The sequence below is a fragment of the Daldinia caldariorum genome, assembly GCF_022478825.1.
Source record: "Daldinia caldariorum strain CBS 122874 unplaced genomic scaffold F4812scaffold_3, whole genome shotgun sequence".
In the NCBI taxonomy this organism is placed as follows: Eukaryota; Fungi; Ascomycota; class Sordariomycetes; order Xylariales; family Hypoxylaceae; genus Daldinia; species Daldinia caldariorum.
The window spans coordinates 2,535,982-2,553,897 of NW_025953039.1; the positions used below are offsets into that span (position 1 = coordinate 2,535,982).

Genomic DNA, 17,916 nt, shown 5'->3' on the forward strand with positions numbered 1-17,916 from the left:
AAAAAATAACAATAATAATAATAAAATAATGGACGAAGCAACCTCATGATCACGTTTGCAAGAGGTGCTATTCTTACGAGTTATTGATGTTGGAGGATCGAGGATTGATTGCACTATTGAAAAACGGCGACGCCGACTTTTCTCAAGTAGCTACACTTCGGTCTTGACGAGTACTTGGAGATACTTTGGTGAAAAATGCACTTTACTTACCGTTTTGAAAAATTGAATCGAAACGGTTCATAAACTTGATTCTGGTGAGTTTTGAGAGTTTCGATATTAGTCCGTAGATATCATCTCGTTTGTCTATTGAAGCTTGTTAAAGTCGAAGCTGACGATATCTACAAAGTCAGCAATAACAAAATTTAGTGTAACATAGCTTAACTACCTAACAACAGCATTGGCTGTAAGAGGGGTTTCGATGAAATCAACTGCGAAATTTGATCTTTCATAATGAGTGAAACTTTTACTTTCATTGATGATTTGTCAGTACTGATGAGTTGTGAGTGTAACTAGAGATATAATCTAGTTTCATCTTTATGAAGCATAATTCAAATGAGTCTTATCTTAATACTCCTATGTTAATTATCACATCTGTATGAATTGAGTCTCATATTATATTGTATCATGTTGTGGAATTTGTGAGTTGAGAAAGTGAGCTGGGCAGTTCAGCTGCAAGCAAATGAAATAAGACGAATGAATGAGATGTCTTCAGCTGCCAGGTGAATTTGCAGCTAGAACCAGCCGACTTCGGAGGACAGTGCCCGCAGCAACCCCCTAAAACTAACTCCGTGCTATAGGCTGTAGGACCTAGGTACCTAGGTAGGTGCTATACTAGACAAACAGACGCAATACCTCCTCCCACTGTAGCAATTACCCATAAAATTGCCCGCTTTCCGGCGAAGAGAGGTTGCCGGTGGTAGGTACGACTGTGCTCCGTTACCCCTCGCTGCTGGTGCCGAAGCACGGAAGCAACAATCGGAAGTTCGCAGTTTTTCTTTTTTTCTTAAAGAACAAGTTTCCTTTCCTGTTTCATCCTTGTCTCACCGCCAACAAATAAATATAAGATCAATCAATTTACCTCTACTCAGTATTTCTTCTAACCCTTTCCATATCCGAATTGTCAATGGGAAGACAAGTAAAATGTCCGAATCAAAGAAAGGCTGCTGCACCGCTGGTTGTTGTAGCGCTCCTGCTCCCACTCCTGCTGCTCCTCCCCCAAAGGTAGAGGATGCTGGCTGTAGTTCGGGATGCTGCGGTGATGGCAATAGTGCAAAGGCTGGTGAAGTGGATGACTTTTGCAACCCACCGGTTCCGGAGAACAAAGACTGCTGCTCTATCGCCTGTGAAGCTTCCGGCGGCGCTATTGAGCCCGACGATTGTTGCAAGCCAGCGAAGCCAAGTTCCGTCGACGATTGTCGAGATACCTGCTGCAGGCCTAATGAGGAGGTCGATAGCTGCTGTGGAGACAAAGACGAAAATGCAGCAGTACCCAAGGGTTCAACAGGCTGTTGCGGCTCTAAAGCCGATAAAGGCATCGAGGACAATTGCTGCAAACTCGTAGAAGCAGCCGATGAATGCTGCCAGGATTCCTGCTGCGATGCCGAGGGAGATATTGATGGGAAGTTTGATGGGCCATCAGATGATATTCCACAGGATACCTGCAAAGACGCTTGCTGCTCGACTAGAAAGCCTGAAACTAATGAGGCCACTTGCTGCGAGGGTAAACCGAAGCCGTGTTGTGATAGTAAGTCCTTTTGAGCACTATATCGGCCTATGCGAGAGCACGGCAAAAAAGCTGATGCTACTTAGCAACGTGTATCGATCGGCTCGTACTTCGAGAGACTGCCATCCAAAGGGGACAAGGTCAGTATCAGCTACCTAGCTCGCTGCCCAAATTAAGTACGCACCTAGGTTTAGATAATTATTCTAACTCGACTTTTAGGTGATGATGCAAATTCAAGCTCTAGCCGTATCTCATCTTCTAAGGAGAAGTCGATTCGCGAAAAATATGAGATCAGACTTGCAGCTATTGGATGCCTGTGCAGGGCGCTCATTGCCTTGGGTCAGGAGTCGTGCTGTACGGCTCGTGATATTTCTTCGGAGGAAAGGAAGCGGGGGCCTAAGAGAACCACCCGTCCTAAATCTCCTAAATCCCAGGAGAAACAAGCGCCAACTTGCACACCAAAGGTCGCAGTAGATTGTTGCGCGAAGTCCCCGGAACGTAAATCTTCGACTTCCAAAACCCAAGGTGGCACGTCCTGTAACAAGGGTTGTTGTAGGGGAGCAAAGAATCCTTCCGCAATTAAACCTGCTAAAGTATCGAGCTGTTGCTCCGGGAATGCAAGCTCTGAAGGAAGTTGTTGCCAACAGAGTAGCGGCACCGTGATCGAAAGTTCTTCGAAAATAACTGGGAGCCAAGATGTTCAGGTCGCTGATGTTGAGAAAGGCCTTTCTGGTTCTGAGCGTATCGTCCTCAGTATAACTGGAATGACATGCACAGGTTGCGAAACTAAACTACAGCAGACATTGGGTAGAGTCGATGCTGTGAAGAATCTTAAGACAAGCCTTGTTATGGCCAGGGTTGAATTTCAACTAGACTCCAGTTTGGCCACCCCAGACGATATTGTCAAGCATATTGAGAGAACGACTGAATTCAAATGCGAGAGAATGGCAACCCATGGCTCGACGCTGGACATTATTCCCGTCGGAGGAGCTAAACAGTTTATTCAGCAGCCCACGCCCCTAGGAGTAGAAAACGTAGATATCCTGGATGAAAAGACCGTTCGCATTACATTCGAGCCAGAGGTCATTGGCGCCCGCGACCTCATCAATCACGGATTCCAGAGCCCCGTTACTCTTGCACCTCCGCAGGCCGATCCCGCGATCGCTGCAGGGAGCAAGCATGTTCGACATATGGGCTGGATGACACTGGCTTCAGTACTCCTCACCATACCCGTGTTAGTATTAGCATGGGCTCCGGTGGAAGAGCGTCCGATTGTATATGGTGGTGTTTCCCTAGCTCTGGCGACCATTGTCCAGATCTTCATTGCGGGACCATTCTACCCGAAAGCTTTGAAAAGTCTAGTCTTCTCCAGGGTAGTCGAAATGGATCTGTTGATCGTCTTGAGTACCACGGCAGCGTACACCTTTTCGGTCGTTTCATTTGGTTATCTCGTTGCCGGCCAGCCGCTATCAACGGGTAACTTCTTTGAAACGAGCACCTTGTTGGTCACCCTGATCATGGTTGGGCGGTGGGTTAGCGCTCTTGCTCGCCAGAAAGCCGTCGAGTCCATCTCTATCCGGTCCCTACAAGCTTCCACCGCAGTCCTAATTTCAGATGACGGTACCGAAATTGGTATAGACACCAGACTACTCCAATATGGCGATGAATTCAAGGTCGCTCCTCATACGCAGATTCCTACAGACGGTATTATCGTCTCTGGTACAACAGAAGTAGACGAGTCGATGTTGACAGGTGAATCGCGCCCTATCGAGAAGAAGCCGGGGTCAACTCTCCTTGCCGGGTCACTAAATGGCCCCGGCACCGTTACAGTACGCCTTACGAAGCTACCAGGGCAAAATACAATTAGCACCATTGCGGCAATGGTCGACGATGCTAAACTATCAAAACCCAAGATTCAAGACCTTGCAGACCGGATCGCATCTTACTTTGTCCCCGTCGTTATCTCCTTGACTTTGATCACGTTTATCGCTTGGGTTGCCGTGGGAGTTCGCACTCAAGGGAAGTCGGGGAGCGAGGCCGTAACACAGGCAATAACATACGGCATCACAGTACTCATAGTCTCGTGCCCATGTGCTATAGGCCTAGCCGTCCCTATGGTTATCGTGATAGCATGTGGTGTTGCCGCAGAGAGAGGTTTGGTTTTCAAAGAGAGCGAGGCTATAGAAATCGCCCACAAGGCTTCACATGTCGTGTTTGACAAAACTGGGACCCTGACGGAGGGTAAACTCTCTGTTATAAGTGAGGAGTATCTCTCGGAAGCGAAGCAAGATGTTTCTTCAAAGATCTTGGGCCTATTGGCAGACGTTAATCACCCAGTCTCATCCGCTGTCACGGCTCACCTGAAAGCTCAAGGGGTCATTGCCGCCAAGGCTAATGAGGTTAAGTCCCTCCCTGGTAAAGGAGTACAAGGCTATACCGACGGGCTTTCCATCAAGGCTGGTAACTCTCGCTGGCTTAGTGTTGGATCTGACCCTCGCGTGCAAGCTGTTCTATCAGAAGGCCATACCGCCTTCTGCGTGACAATCGGATCCGACCTCGTGGTCGTTTTTGGGCTGGCTGACACTGTCCGACAAGATGCAAAATTGACTGTCGCAGAGTTGAAGAGGAGGAACATAATCGTGTCAATGCTGAGCGGCGACGACGATGGCGCTGTTCAGGCCGTGGCTTCTTCGCTGGGAATTCCTGCGGAGAACGCTTTATCCCGATGTTCTCCTGCGGACAAGCGAGCGTACATCCAAGAACTCATCGGAAACCAGACAGGGTCGAACGGTAAGGAGCAGCCTGTAGTCATTTTCGTAGGAGACGGAACAAACGACGCCGTGGCCTTAGCCCAGGCTACCATCGGCGTGCACGTCAACTCAGGCACGGACGTGGCACAGTCGGCAGCCGACGTCGTGTTGATGCGGCCTTCGCTCGGCGGCGTGCTCACCATGATAGACGTGTCGCGGGCCGCCGTGCGCCGCGTCGCCTTCAACTTCGGCTGGAGCTTCGTGTACAATCTGTTCGCAATCCTGCTCGCGACCGGGGCATTCGTCAACGCTGGAGAGAATGCGCGTATCCCGCCCGAGTTCGCTGGACTCGGCGAGCTGGTCAGCGTGCTGCCTGTCGTCGTTGTTGCCGTCAGTCTGCGCTGGGCTAGGGTTTGAAGGAGGGGTAGATATACTTGGGGATGAGCTTTGGGCGTCGTATTCTGTCTGACCCCAGAGTCCTTACTTTCTTTGGCCTGGCCTGGCCTGGCCTTGCTTGACCTCCAGTAGCAACAAGTCTTGTGAGTTACGAGATGGTTATACTTCAGACCTAGGATTCGCGGTTATAGCGCCGGTCACGGTCCCTGTTTATTTAACTGGATTTGCGAATGAGTTCGGAACTTCTGCTTCATGTTCTAACATGACATCACAGTCTCTACAGATAGCTTACCTACCTCCTAGGTAGGGTTAGGTAGCATTTTGATTCGCAGCTGAACTAAGGATGATTAGCTACAGGACCTTAGATGATAACACTAACAGGTACCGAATAAGCGAAACTCATGCCTATTTCACTTTGTTTCTCCTTTCTAACGTGAGCTTCGTGAGAAATCGACGGATGAAGTTTTTTCTCATGTTGAATACGAAGTAGGAATTTGAAATTAAGGATAGTTCAACTAAACTGGTATTCGTAAAAAGTCGTTATAAAAAGCCATTCATTCATTCATTCATTCGATCGTTTCCTCATTCATGATCCTCCACCTTCCAACTTGCAACGTGAACCTCGTCACAAGCATCACTCTCATTCCGCTCTGCTTTCCTCTCCCCGGCTATACCTCCTTCCCTAGGTACCTGGTAGGCAATTCCTTTTTTTTTTTTTTCCTTTTCCTTTTCTTTCCCCCTTTCCCCCTTTCCTTTTTAAGCCTTCACGCCGACGCAGTAGTTATACCCGAGCTGGAGGTTGGAGCAGGCGGCGTCGATGGACGGGTTCCACTTGCGGAAGTCGTCGAGGGAGATGTGCTTGGACTGGGTGATGGCCCAGCAGTTGTCGCCCTCGACGACGTGGTAGCAGGCGTTGCAGCTGGCGGAGATGCCCGTGGCCGTCGGCGCCGGGCAGCCCGGCTGGCTGGGCTCCTTCTGGATCGCCACGCACACCTGCTCGCCGGGCCACAGGTTCGAGCAGTCCTTGGCTACTTCGGGGTTCCAGGAGTAGCTGGGGAAGGGGAAGGGGTTAGCTTATGTTGGGTATGTATGTTTTGAGGGGGTTCGTGGGAAAGAGGGGGGTGAGGGGAATGGGGGAGGGGTGGGCTTACAATTGGTCTAGAGTAAAGCTGTTGTTGAATTTGCTAATGATGGCGTTGCATGTGTCACCCGACAGCACGGTGTAAGTCGAAGCGCCTGGAAGGGAGAGATATGTTAGCTGCTCCGAGTTAAAGCCACAAAGAGCGAGATGGGGGGGCTAGTGTAAACACGTACATTCGGAAGTGTAGCGGAGAAACTTGACGGCTGGCATGGCGAGGACCTGGTTCGCGGCAAGAGCCAGGACGGAGACGATGGTGGTGAGGGCGTACATTGTTGATTGAAGATTAATGATTATAGATTATTAGATCTATGTTAGATGTTACTGTTGGTTCTAGATTATGTTGTATGTCGTGGCGAAGGCGAGTGCTGAAGATGACATCTTCCGGAATGGTGAACGAGGTGACGGCTCGAGGCTCTTATATATACACGTCGCTGGAACACCTTTCTCGCGAGACGTAACGAGATAACCACGGCCGAGCTGGGTCGGGCTTACCGGAACCTTGGCATTCCAACGATGCCCTGAGCATGATGAGTTCGTTTCCGCCTTATTCGGATCCAAGATCCATCCATATGACCAGAAACCGCAAGACGATGTTGCGGTCCTATCGTAATATTGACATAGTGCGGGGATTGGTCCCGCATCGTCAAAGACCCGCATCGTAAAGACTCCATTGACATAAGGCACGAATGATACATACAGAGTTAGTTAGGTGATTATTCAGGTAGTTAGCCTATCTACCTCATAGTATATGCCTGTCTGTCTCAACACGATCCCGTTAACGGGGTATCACGAGGGGTCACGCTGATAATCTACATTAGGTACATATCATCATCATCGTCTAACTAATGTCGCGCTTCTCCGGCAGTCGATGCCGCAGCTCCCGCAGAGCTAAGTTGGCTGTTTGGCCTGATAAAAATCGTATTTCAAGTCTTGAGAGCTAACTTTAGTTACATTATCTTGAGGCGTAGCAGTTGTATGGTACTATAGTAGTAGTAACAGTGGTAGTTTAATATGGATATAATTCCACTTAGAATCGCTCTGTCGAATAGCGTTTCTCGTCTCGAGCTGAGAGAGAAAGGCATAGAAAAATGGCACGATGGCAACATGATGTTGCAATCTGCGAGACTACTTTAACCATTCCGGTTAGATTCTACGAGGGGTCAGGTCAGCCTCACACCCTTCGCGATATGTAATACAGGTATGTAATACTATATTACATCGTAGCTATTAGTTGCTGTATAACTAGGTACCCCATATATGACTAGTATAAGGTACTATAGTATGAGCATGGCTACTACGTAATAGTCCTATAGAACTTCTCATAGAAGCCTTTAAAAAAAAGCCCTACGCGACATCGCAACTGCGTGGAAGGATCAAGAACGCATTAGCATCACATCGCGTGGCACCCAGGATGACCCGACCCTCTCTCTATCTTTTTCTCCCTCTTCATCTCTCTCTTCATTCCCCGTACTCCGATCGATGTAACCCTAACCCATGTCCACACCGGCTTCTCCCGGCCCTATCCCTTACCCTAGGTATCTTCCCTTTTCCATTCCTGTCCGAGGAAAGTTCTCGTTCGGGCAATGGGATCGAGAGATTTTATCCGCTTTTGTTAACCTTAGGTAGCTACCTAACCTAAGCTACAGCAGCAGAGTTCCCCGCAGTTAGGTACGAGGTAGTATTTCCTCTTTTCCTACTATGTATACCTAAAATAACGTCGCATCAGGCCCAGCCAAAGCTGCCAAGCTAAGGTAGAGCTGAACTGAACTTTGAGCTTCGTCGCGCCACCCTTAACGAAACGAACACGAGCCCCCGCCGCCAAGGGCTAGCCTACCGCTTTGCGTGAGTTCAGCCGGTGGAGTTACTGATTCGTTGTCTCTATATATCGTATTAACCTAGCACTATAGTAACAATAATAGATTATAGGTAGATCATCCTCTCTACCCGTACCCACGTGGAGTTTCCACCATCTCTCTATTGGATACGATGTATGTATTAGTGACAACATCATATACTATATCATTCTCCTGTGTTACTATCACGAACGTAAGAAAAGCAAACGTAATTCAGCCGTCTGACTCAGCTTCGCAACTTTGCTACGAATTTTACAGCGAGGCTTTTTTCTTCTTCTTTTTCCTTTGTTAAGAATCGGCTGTTTGTGGATTGGTATGAGTTGTATACAAAGATACTTCTTAGTTCGTGATATGCACTTGACCTCGTATTTGCGTTGGCATCGTGCATACATCACTCGCCCGTCTGTTGCTGGCTTGCCGGTCACTGCCCACTCACCCCGCAATCCAGGTTGGCCGGCGGAGAAGGCTACAGTATTACGATATGTCATCGTATTTACCTTAGGTAGTGTACCTTATCCCATGTAACGTTGACATTTCAAGACAGGTACACTGCACGTTCGGAGATTTGCCCCGAATCTCTCAGCCCTTAACGTCTCTCAGCTCACTTAAAGAAACCGCTGATATGATATCTCGCTAAATACGATAAAGGAATGGAAGTAAATTCAGCTGTACCTAGGAATTATCTAGCGAGAGTATCCTGGAGCTGGCGGATAACTGATCTACAAAACTCTTTAGTGCCATATCAAAACAAGGATCCTGCCTTGCAGCAATGGGTAGTCTCTAGATCTAACCCCTCATCCATCTATTTTCCACGCCGCCATTCCTACCAGAACGTATTTCCTAATGTAGTGACCAAGCCTGCCATAAGTACAATAGGAGCCTTAAGAGATCATGTTATGAAAGCAGTTGTCGAACGTCGTCTAGGCGACCTGTGTCTTTCTGTTCTCTGGCCTTGTCTTGGAACGCTAGACTGACTAGCTCTCGCTTTCTAGCTTGAATGTTGAGAACGCGCTCCTCGACGCTATCATCCATCACTAGCTTCCAGACTGTTGTCTCACGTGTTTGGCCAAGGCGATGCACGCGATCGATGGCTTGGTCTTCGATAGCTGGTGCCCACCCTATGTTGCAGTTAGCAAGACGAATATGATAAAGCATCTGTTGGGTAGACTTACAGGAATCTACAAGTATAACCGTATCGGCAGCTACTAGGTTCAAGCCGACGCCACTTGCGGCTAGACTTGCTAGCATGATACGCGTGTCCGGGTCGTTATTCAAGGCATCTATGGACTGATCGCGTCGAGTCGCTGTCATCCAGCCTTCGAGACGGCAGTATTTGTATCCGGCATCATCTAGCAGCTTTGCGATGATTTCGAGGAACGAAGTCCATTGCGAGAAGACAACAACCTTTGACTCCGGATCCTCGAGCCTTGCCTTCAAAATTTTCTCCAGAGCTTCCGTTTTTGAGCTTCGTGTATCACCGTCAAAGTGGTTGTCGGTATTTACTGGTTCGAGTCCAACAATGGCCTCTAAGCTCAACGACTGGCGGCACATGGGGCATCTCTTATCTCTTTCTAGAGCTCGTGCAATGCAAGGCCTTCCGAAACGGTGCTTGCACGCTGTGATAATAGGGTCATGAATGCTGATTGCATCGGTACAGATCGGGCACTCTTCGCCTTCGTTATTGGCAGCTAAAAGAGCTTGCTGTAAAATCTTGAGGTTTTCCGGAGTGAAATCAACAATTTTCTTGTTCTCGAGAGGTCGCAAGACATCTTTCACCCGGCCTCCACATAATGTCCAATGGCAGCATCTGTAAATACGGGAGTTAGCTAGAACAGACCATGATGATCGTATTATGGTAATATTTCCGATTCATCATAATAGCACTTACAATTGTCTGAGACGAAGAAGCTTTTCTAGGACACTTGTGAATCGTATCTGGGGACCTTGACGGTTGTTTTGACCTCCTCTTTCTTGTTGATACGCTTCCAGCGCTTTCGTAGTTTCCGACCTAGAGCTGGTTAGCGATTTCTTAAGCGGGCTTAAAGTGAATCCAAATACGCACAACAAAGCATCATATCTCTGCTTCTCGTCATTCCTAAATTTGATGCGATGGATATATTCGGTTTTGGCAGGCAGTTTCAAGTCAACAAACTTCATATTCTTCCTCCGACGAAGGCATAGGTCTCGAGTCAACGACTGGAATAGCTGCTTGGCGAGCTTAAACTCATTCTCTCCCCCTTCTGTACCACTGGATAGAGGTTTGTCAATCATGTTTACGAAGAATGTAGTCTCTTCGATACCTCCAGTCATTCTTAGGAACTTCAGAGCCGACAAGAAGTCCTTGGGCGAATTGACGCTATAAATGGCACGTCAGCATCGTCAACGAAATAACTGAACTAAGACTTTTTCTAATAGGCTTACATTGGCGTGCCAGTCAACATCCAACGAGATTTGGCCTTCAGCTCGAATGCGGCCTTAGCCCTGGAAGTCGAAAAGTTCCTAATAGCGTGGGCCTCGTCTAGAACTACCCGGCGCCACTCTATCGAAAATAATATTCCTTTATTTGATTTATCGTTGCGCAATTTGTCGTAAGTCGTGATGACGACGTCGTGCTTCAAAACTTCATCCTTGGAATACGTTCCAGCTTTATAATATCTAAAAATTCGGGGGCGCTGGTCTTCCTGCACATGTCGTTCAAACTGCTGTTCCCAGTTACTCATGACACTTACTGGCGCAACAATGAGAGTCGGACCGTCACTAAAGCCGCTCGACATGATTAAGCTGATGACCTGGAGGGTCTTGCCCAACCCCATGTCATCAGCAAGCACACCGCCTGAGACCAATTGTGGTGGTGTGTTAGTAATATGGTTGGATACCAAATTGAGAAAATTCCCGCTGCTATGACGCTTCCAAAGCTGCACAACTTCTTTTGAACCTGTGGCAGGGAGCTGCGGGTTCTCTTTAGCTATCATCCAAGCTAACCCCTATAATGACCATTAGCACGTTAAACACAAAAACAAGAAGCTAAAATATCCTACTTGGAGTTGGTATGGCAGCAGTGTTGATTTGATGGTCGCGGGCTGATCCGCCTTAGGTAGCTTGGAAAGAGCATCCTCGTCTACCGAGAATACGTCGACGGAGCGAAGATCACCTCTAAACTGTACGGCTTCGCTGCCTGCGGCCAATTCTTGGAGTGACTGTTCCCGTTCCTGTTCTTCCTCTTCAGTTCCCAAGCCTACGGTGGATGCATTACATCTCAGACGCATGGCAGCATTCCTTTGGGCTTCTGCTTCTTTTCTAGTAGCCTTGAGCTGTGTCGCTTTCAGAAGCTTATCTGCTTTCAGTTTCTCCTCTAATAAGAGACGGTTTCTAGGGTCACTAGTGCCGTAGAAAAATAGACGAACAGGACAAGTGAAAGTTTCCTTGTGGCCTGTAAGAACACCATCTAGGATGATATCTTCGCTATCGATATATGGTGCAAGCTTGGCCGCAAGTGTGGCAGGTATATGTCCAATCTGATTCCGCATGGCATTATCAACGCGAATAGCATTCTTGTCATAGGGGTTGCCGGGTTCGCGGCGCAAGAGGACCTTCTCGCCCGGATTTACAACTCCGTTGTAATACCGAATGCCTACGATTTTGTTGTCTAAGGTCCCATAGAGCTCATAGGAAGAAGAAGGATCTTCGTTGCTTTGACTCGGGTCAGGAAAGCCTTCATCATCATCAATCACGGCCCATTCGGATCTTGGTGGTAGCCGATTGGCATGACCAAGAGACGATGGAGGGGCCGTGAGGTCAATAAGTTGACTTGAAGACTGCGAAGAAGCTGCATTGTTAGGGCGGGCAGATTTGGATTGAGGTTGTCCCGCCGGATGCGCATTAGGGCGACGCTTGGCTGGCGGCATCACGGGTGAAACAGGGTACCCAAAAATAACGACAATATGTACGTTATAAGTGGTTCTGTGAAATAAAATCAACCTAAATTTTAAAACAGCATATGCATAGGAGGTGCCTACGTCAAAGGTAAAAATTGTGTGGACTCAATTACAAAACGAGGTATCTTGGACCAGATCACTTTTTCTCAAGAGAAAATGTGAAGAAGAAAAGAGAAAAAAAAGAGTTGATGGTTTTGACGCGCAAACAGTAAACTGTAAACGCGACTTCCTTACTATGTACACTCTTTACAGGTCTAAGCTTCTCGTACTCACGTGACGAACTCGTGGAAGGGCCTCTGCAGCTACAGCATCACCTATGACAACATTGATAAGACGATCAGGCAGTTGCACGTTTCGCAAAGATTCCATTATTACTGGCAGTAAAGACGGGCCATGGGCTTTCCTTCCTTTGCTATTGTTTGACAGTCTGCAAGTTATGAATATTTAGTGGACATAAATAAGCTATTCAGTTTTGGCTTGACCTACCTTTTCAGGATCAACTGGCCAAGGAGAACCTATCGGTTAGTCGGATACCTGGGTACCTAGTGTACTAGTGCATTCATTATACTTGCATAAGGAAAGCTTTCTATAGCAGGAGTTGTACAACGGATATCGGCACAGTTTCCAGCACAGTAAACAAACAGTACGGCAAAAGTGAAGGTCTCATCATCAACACCCGACGAATGAAACAACATGGCGATGGTGCAATCCGAGCTAGGCCAAATCAACATGATAGAAGAATGCAAATATTACGAAAAGAGCCGCAAACCCAACGACTTCTCTTCTTTTTTTCAACTTCACTCGTCTTCCAGTCTTTCAAATAATTTCTTGAATTACGAAACGACAGATGCACATTATTTGATTTACTATCGTATGAAGTATCTCAACACTCTTGATTGCTCTCTACAGGGAACCTGATGTACCTAGGTACTTAGATTCCTCTAGCGATAATCAAGACTATATCAAGTCTATTATGTCAAGTCTACGTGACAACATTCTCTCAAGGATATTCATAGCCAGAGGGGATAATCATAACCATTACTTCCGTCAAGTTGACAAAAGGAAACCTAATCTCATTTCGCCAAGGAAAACACCTTGGACAATGGACACCGAGAGCCTCTCCCAAAACTCCATACAAGTTCTTCATAATAATATCTTCATAGCTTACAAGTGTTCTAGCTCTCCAACCGCCGCCCGTGCTCTGAATAGTTGCCGAACTTGGAGATATGCGTCATCTTCCCCGTCTTAGGGTCGAAGATGTTGCATCCGTTCTTGGCCACGTTCGGTGGTGTGTATACTATCAACATTAGCCAAGCGGCTCGGAATGTTTATTCTCGAAAAGGGGGGGACCTACGGTGTAGGGAGACGGCGTAGTCGCTTCCCTCGTTGGACATGCGATGGAGTCCGAGTTCGTCGGCCATATAGGCCACGGCGTTCTCCTTCCGCACCGTTTCCGACTTGACCTGCATCGGTTTCTTATCATCACCGTCGGGGAAGTCGTATCGAGTCTCGGTGAGGTTGCCTCGGAGGATCTTCATCAGGCAATGTGCCTTACCGTGGTCGTGGATATGGCTGCTCTTCCCTGGAGTCCAAACTAACACGAGCTGGTTCGGTCAGTACGTCGTTATGGATATTTGGCAACCTAGACAAAGACAGAGCGCTGTCGCTTACCAAGTTTGCGTTGCCGTTTCCCTCGTCAACGAGATTCCTGGTATACGCCATGTTGGCATCCGCCAATGCGAACTTGGACCACTCCTTTTCGTCGGAGATATATCGATCCATCATACATGTTAAATGGTCCACGTTCACATCAGCAGAAGTCAGGCCGGAGGACGGCCCTAATTCCTCCTTGATGGATTGGACGAGTTGCTCGAAGCGGTTCATTATAGCAATTTCGGATTTCCTAGGACGATATATTGTCTACTAATGATACTTGAAGTGGTATTGGATATGGAATGATGATGCTTCCGGATGAAGAGGTTCTAGGTGGATGAAGTTTATCGTGCTTTGATTTATAAAGACACGAGCGGGGGACACTGGTGTCAGTACCTTTTGGGATGCTGTGACTTTCTAACTCCGCTTTTCCTTTACAAATAAACACCGTCGGTTGCGCTGCCGATATCCGGAGACAGATTCACCTGCAGTTTCCCTTATCGTCTCAAATACTGATATGGAAGGACAGGTCAGCTGATAACTAACGCAATCCTCTGTGATTGGTTTTAGGTTGGTTCCGACATGGACGTTGGGACGTTAGGTACCTAATCATGGGTTGTTCCCGTCTCCCGGTTTCCCAACACATATCCTTGAGCATTCCAGGACAAATTGGGTTTGATACTTTGGTTTTCAGAAGACTGTCACTAAAACTGATTCTTTTGACTGAAACTGTTAAACACATGGGCTTTCTGGGACATTTCCCCCCGATCTCAAAGAAGTGACAATCGGATGCATTTTTTTCTAGAACAAGTCGAGAAGAAGGGGCATGAAAGAGCTGGGCCTAGCCGAAAAAGAACTGGTCCACCGAAACCCCACCAAAGGGGTGAATCCGGTGAATCCCTACTGATAGCCTGCTTGACTTTACTACATCTTTCGCCGACTACCGTTCCTTAGAAAGAGAAACGTGGCTCGATGAGACGCCGGATGGTACGGGAATTTGCAGAAGAGCCGTGGATTTTATGCTATCATGAACGGTTCGAACGCCAAGACACGATTCGCGCCTACAACTTGTAGATCTTGTCGGGGAACGTGGAAAGATTTTCTATGTCTTTGGGGCCGGTACTATCACAATTAATCTCGATCTTGAAATCGCCTGCCCCTCACTACACCTGTTCAACGCAGCCGGCCAGCGGTCAGTCTTGTGGTACACCCCGATGGAGTTTTCGGGGAAGCATATGCATTCTATATCACACCAATGATTGGCTTAAGACGCTACATATTACGTTGCAAACGGCTAAAAACAAGGCTCGGTAAGACGCAAAAATATTGCGCGGGCACCCACTTAGGTAAGTTTATCAGTCGGCGAATTGCCTAGTAAATTGTTCCCCCAACAGTTCCGAGATAGAGAGGTAGGTCTTGATTTATACTCATCCCCTCATAGTCTACGTATTACAGTAAAGAGTAATTTGCATCGTTATTATACTCCTCAATACTACATATACATTGGTATCGCCGGCCTGGTGCTCGACAATGAAATGTTCACCGGAAATAGATAGAATATTTCATGTCTACAACCAAATTTGCCAAACTCTTCATGCGCAACAACAACAACAACGCCATCCCACCGGTACATGATCTGACCGCCATCAGGGTGCTCAACATAGGAACTCAAAATAACCCTAGACCGAATAAACACAATTGAATTTTGATATTTTGAGCTTCGCATACCCCTTTTTGAAACCTGTTTCTAGAATTCAGACCGCAGGTCTAAAATAGAATATCGAATCCAATATTTACTCTGTGCCCTAGCTGTATTGATGGTCTTCGTATTTGGCTAGTGGGCTGTAGTTGCAGTAGCATGGGCTCTTCACCGACCGCAACTTTGATTGTTACGAGCCCCGGCGCACACCTACGTCAGGCGGCTCAATATAAAGCGCACTTCACCGGTGAATACCTACCAGGCTGTAGTTTTAGTCCGTACATCTATTATGGTATTTTGGTATAGGTAGAGAATGATTCGTAAGTATTAAGTCTGTGGTTACTTTGAATTATTTAACCTATCTACCTACTCAACCACCAACTCTGGAGGGTCGATGTAGTACGCCGCAAGCTCCCGAGCGAAGTGATATGTATACCTAGGTATCTACTGTCGTCAATCCCATATTTTACGAGCGACTGCGCGGAAAGCGAAAAGGTCACTCACAAATAAAGGTGAAGGTGGGTAGCATACGGGTTGGTTTAGAGCGCCTAATCCGCTGATTTCTATCCCCAAGAAAATACCTACATCTGATCGCGTTCATTTAAATTGTCTGTCCGTCCCGCGCTGTCCCAAAGCAAATCGAGGCAACGCCATCAAAGAGAATTGACTTGTTCACCTATGCATAGCAGCATAACTCAAATCTTGGATGAAATTGTGTTTTTATACTCAACCATGGGACTAGTTAGATTCTGGAAGTAACCCTCTAGTTCTACGAATATGTTATGAGACCAAGTCGTATGTATACCTTTAGATAATAATGAGTGGTTGAAATTACTTTAGGATACTTACCCTCCATCTCTTCTCTCGGACGTGAGCTTATCCTAGATCAGTCTACGGTATCGCATCCTTTTGCCCACTACATATCGTTGCTTACGCAACGCCGCCTTCCAGCAGGGAGTGGCTTTACGATTCATCCCAAATATCCCATGTACCTTGCTACTAACTCGCCCCTGTGTGTTTTGAGAGGATTCATAGTGGTGAGAAAGGCTCGTGTTTCCCAGGACCCTGGTATTTACCTAGGCAAATCTCACGACATCGGACCCCTTGAATACTTAATATCAGTGCAACCAGATACTTGCTAGCAAGGTCAACGCGTGTCGGAAGTTGAGATTATATACGACAAAGCCATCATGGCCTAATAAAAGGTACTTAACAAGGGCTTTAGGATGGGTACCTGCCTGAGAAGATACTGCCTTTCGCATATGTAGTAGTGCTGCGAGGAAGAAGGATTTAGTGAGACGACTCGATCAACTCTCTCGGAGTATAGGTAGGTCTGAGATGCTACTCTTATCCTCGATAGCTCCCCGCGACTATACTCCACAAAGCGCTCGGAGGTACCTCGAGGGCAACTCAGTCTTATTAGATATTAAATAGGATCCTTACGGCTGTAATTAGTTAGTATCATTACGAGGACTAGCGACAATAGAATTCTAGTATAAGGTCTATTTGTATCCGCTACCAGCACTGCCATGAGAGGAAGTCACTAATCCTGGGGATGGGCGTGGCTAATGGGGTTTATTCGAGAGATTCGAACGCAACAGGGAGAAATAGAGTAACCCTATGCATTAATTGCCTCTCTTATGTCATATCCTATAAGTTGACGCTGTGGCTTGTTCATGGAGGTAGGGTTCTCCTACTACTTGGTTACGACTAGAAGAAAACGCCTACGCCAAGCAAAGTCGTCCTGTTCACTCCTACGTAAGGCGTAACCATCATCTATAGTGACGTCTCTCCAAGGCAGACGCAGACACGATAAAACCCCCGTGACCAAGAAACCCAACGCCACGGCGGCAGGGCAGGAGAATAAGCAAATCCTTCCCTTTCCTTAGGTACCTAGGTAGGTAGGTAGTGTATTAGGTATAAAAAATCCCGAAGGACCAAGGGCCAAAAGGGTCGCGATGCGACAGTGTCTCTCGCCTCACCCCGCAGCTTGGGAGGTTTCCGACCAATAGAAAAACGACGCAGCTGCGTCCCGATCAAGCTTCAAAGCAAATCCCAGAACCAAACTTGTAATCGATGCTACGAAGAGCTCGAGCTGCCTGCTCGCGTCGCACCACATAAGTATCTGGTTTTCATACTTGAAGCCGGACCAAATGCTCCCTCTTTTGCTGAAGAAGCTTTACTCGCATTAAGGTACCTAGGTAGTTAAGTTAATTCGATTTTGTTCGTTTCGACATGTTGAGGTGTTGTATAACAATATATACATACCAATAAATATGTACTATGTAGTGCATAGGTAGATCTATGTAAGGGTTGGGCTTGCATTAGATAGTGCACGATATCCGAACAAAGCCTCTCCCGTCCGCAAACGATCTACATAACCTATTAGCATTAATAGGCAGTATATTATGTATACCTAAGGTAACCAACCAATCCCCCTATCCTCAAGCCGCGTCTAAACTATTCCTGGCCTTTAATTACTCCTCGTGACAAGGAACCCATCTCGATCGTCTTACTACGTCTGGTGCGGTATTACGTCTGCGGTTCGTAATCCGTGCGTGTAACAACGTAGCGTCATAGATTTTTCTCTTCTTTCTTTTTTTCCTTTTCTCTTTTTCTAGTAGACGTAGCATAGCTTTCAGCTTTAGGGGGTAGCATCCGCAACTTACTTGCATACTTATTTATTTACCTAATACATTCACTTGTTCATCCCCGTCTCTGTCTCGTCTAGTCACTTACATACAGAGATAGGTAGCTTTTTTTACA

General features: G+C 47.0%; 4 protein-coding genes across 4 annotated transcripts; 1 reads left to right on the forward strand and 3 right to left on the reverse strand.

The window, feature by feature from the left end:
* The first annotated feature begins 802 nt into the window (after positions 1-802).
* Positions 803-5,502, forward strand: F4812DRAFT_419602 (heavy metal translocatin). Its single transcript, XM_047933357.1, has 3 exons — positions 803-1,744; positions 1,810-1,863; positions 1,943-5,502. The coding sequence occupies exons 1-3, from the start codon at positions 1,141-1,143 to the stop codon at positions 4,888-4,890; spliced, it is 3,606 nt and encodes a 1,201-aa protein (XP_047793267.1). The 5' UTR covers positions 803-1,140; the 3' UTR covers positions 4,891-5,502.
* Positions 5,503-6,410, reverse strand: F4812DRAFT_419603 (carbohydrate-binding module family 50 protein). Its single transcript, XM_047933358.1, has 3 exons — positions 6,184-6,410; positions 6,021-6,105; positions 5,503-5,920 (listed from the first exon to the last, which is right to left on the reverse strand). Exons 1-3 carry the CDS (start codon positions 6,278-6,280, stop codon positions 5,626-5,628), a joined length of 477 nt encoding a protein of 158 aa, XP_047793268.1. The 5' UTR covers positions 6,281-6,410; the 3' UTR covers positions 5,503-5,625.
* A 1,817-nt stretch (positions 6,411-8,227) lies between these two features.
* Positions 8,228-12,063, reverse strand: F4812DRAFT_419610 (SNF2 family N-terminal domain-containing protein). Its single transcript, XM_047933359.1, has 7 exons — positions 11,880-12,063; positions 10,902-11,823; positions 10,285-10,847; positions 9,926-10,219; positions 9,752-9,871; positions 9,036-9,670; positions 8,228-8,981 (listed from the first exon to the last, which is right to left on the reverse strand). The coding sequence occupies exons 2-7, from the start codon at positions 11,766-11,768 to the stop codon at positions 8,758-8,760; spliced, it is 2,703 nt and encodes a 900-aa protein (XP_047793269.1). The 5' UTR covers positions 11,769-11,823; positions 11,880-12,063; the 3' UTR covers positions 8,228-8,757.
* A 781-nt stretch (positions 12,064-12,844) lies between these two features.
* F4812DRAFT_283970 (cysteine dioxygenase type I) lies at positions 12,845-13,837 on the reverse strand. Its single transcript, XM_047931060.1, has 3 exons — positions 13,470-13,837; positions 13,153-13,402; positions 12,845-13,095 (listed from the first exon to the last, which is right to left on the reverse strand). Exons 1-3 carry the CDS (start codon positions 13,680-13,682, stop codon positions 12,974-12,976), a joined length of 585 nt encoding a protein of 194 aa, XP_047793270.1. The 5' UTR covers positions 13,683-13,837; the 3' UTR covers positions 12,845-12,973.
* Positions 13,838-17,916: the final 4,079 nt, after the last annotated feature.

Bases quoted from the DNA above. Each gene is read 5' to 3' on its own strand.
- F4812DRAFT_419610 (XM_047933359.1), bottom strand. From the start codon at position 11,768: ATGCCGCCAGCCAAGCGTCGCCCTAATGCGCATCCGGCGGGACAACCT. The intron at 9,671-9,751 runs GTAAGTGCTATT...CCGTATTTACAG, and splicing joins CTTCTTCGTCTCAGACAATT to ATGCTGCCATTGGACATTAT. The intron at 8,982-9,035 runs GTAAGTCTACCC...ACTGCAACATAG, and splicing joins GGTTATACTTGTAGATTCCT to GGTGGGCACCAGCTATCGAA.
- F4812DRAFT_283970 (XM_047931060.1), bottom strand. From the start codon at position 13,682: ATGAACCGCTTCGAGCAACTCGTCCAATCCATCAAGGAGGAATTAGGG. The intron at 13,403-13,469 runs GTAAGCGACAGC...TGACCGAACCAG, and splicing joins GAAACGGCAACGCAAACTTG to CTCGTGTTAGTTTGGACTCC. The intron at 13,096-13,152 runs GTAGGTCCCCCC...TAATGTTGATAG, and splicing joins CTACGCCGTCTCCCTACACC to TATACACACCACCGAACGTG.
- F4812DRAFT_419602 (XM_047933357.1), top strand. From the start codon at position 1,141: ATGTCCGAATCAAAGAAAGGCTGCTGCACCGCTGGTTGTTGTAGCGCT. The intron at 1,745-1,809 runs GTAAGTCCTTTT...GATGCTACTTAG, and splicing joins ACCGAAGCCGTGTTGTGATA to CAACGTGTATCGATCGGCTC. The intron at 1,864-1,942 runs GTCAGTATCAGC...CTCGACTTTTAG, and splicing joins TGCCATCCAAAGGGGACAAG to GTGATGATGCAAATTCAAGC.
- F4812DRAFT_419603 (XM_047933358.1), bottom strand. From the start codon at position 6,280: ATGTACGCCCTCACCACCATCGTCTCCGTCCTGGCTCTTGCCGCGAAC. The intron at 6,106-6,183 runs GTACGTGTTTAC...TCTCCCTTCCAG, and splicing joins TCTCCGCTACACTTCCGAAT to GCGCTTCGACTTACACCGTG. The intron at 5,921-6,020 runs GTAAGCCCACCC...CCCCTTCCCCAG, and splicing joins AGCTTTACTCTAGACCAATT to CTACTCCTGGAACCCCGAAG.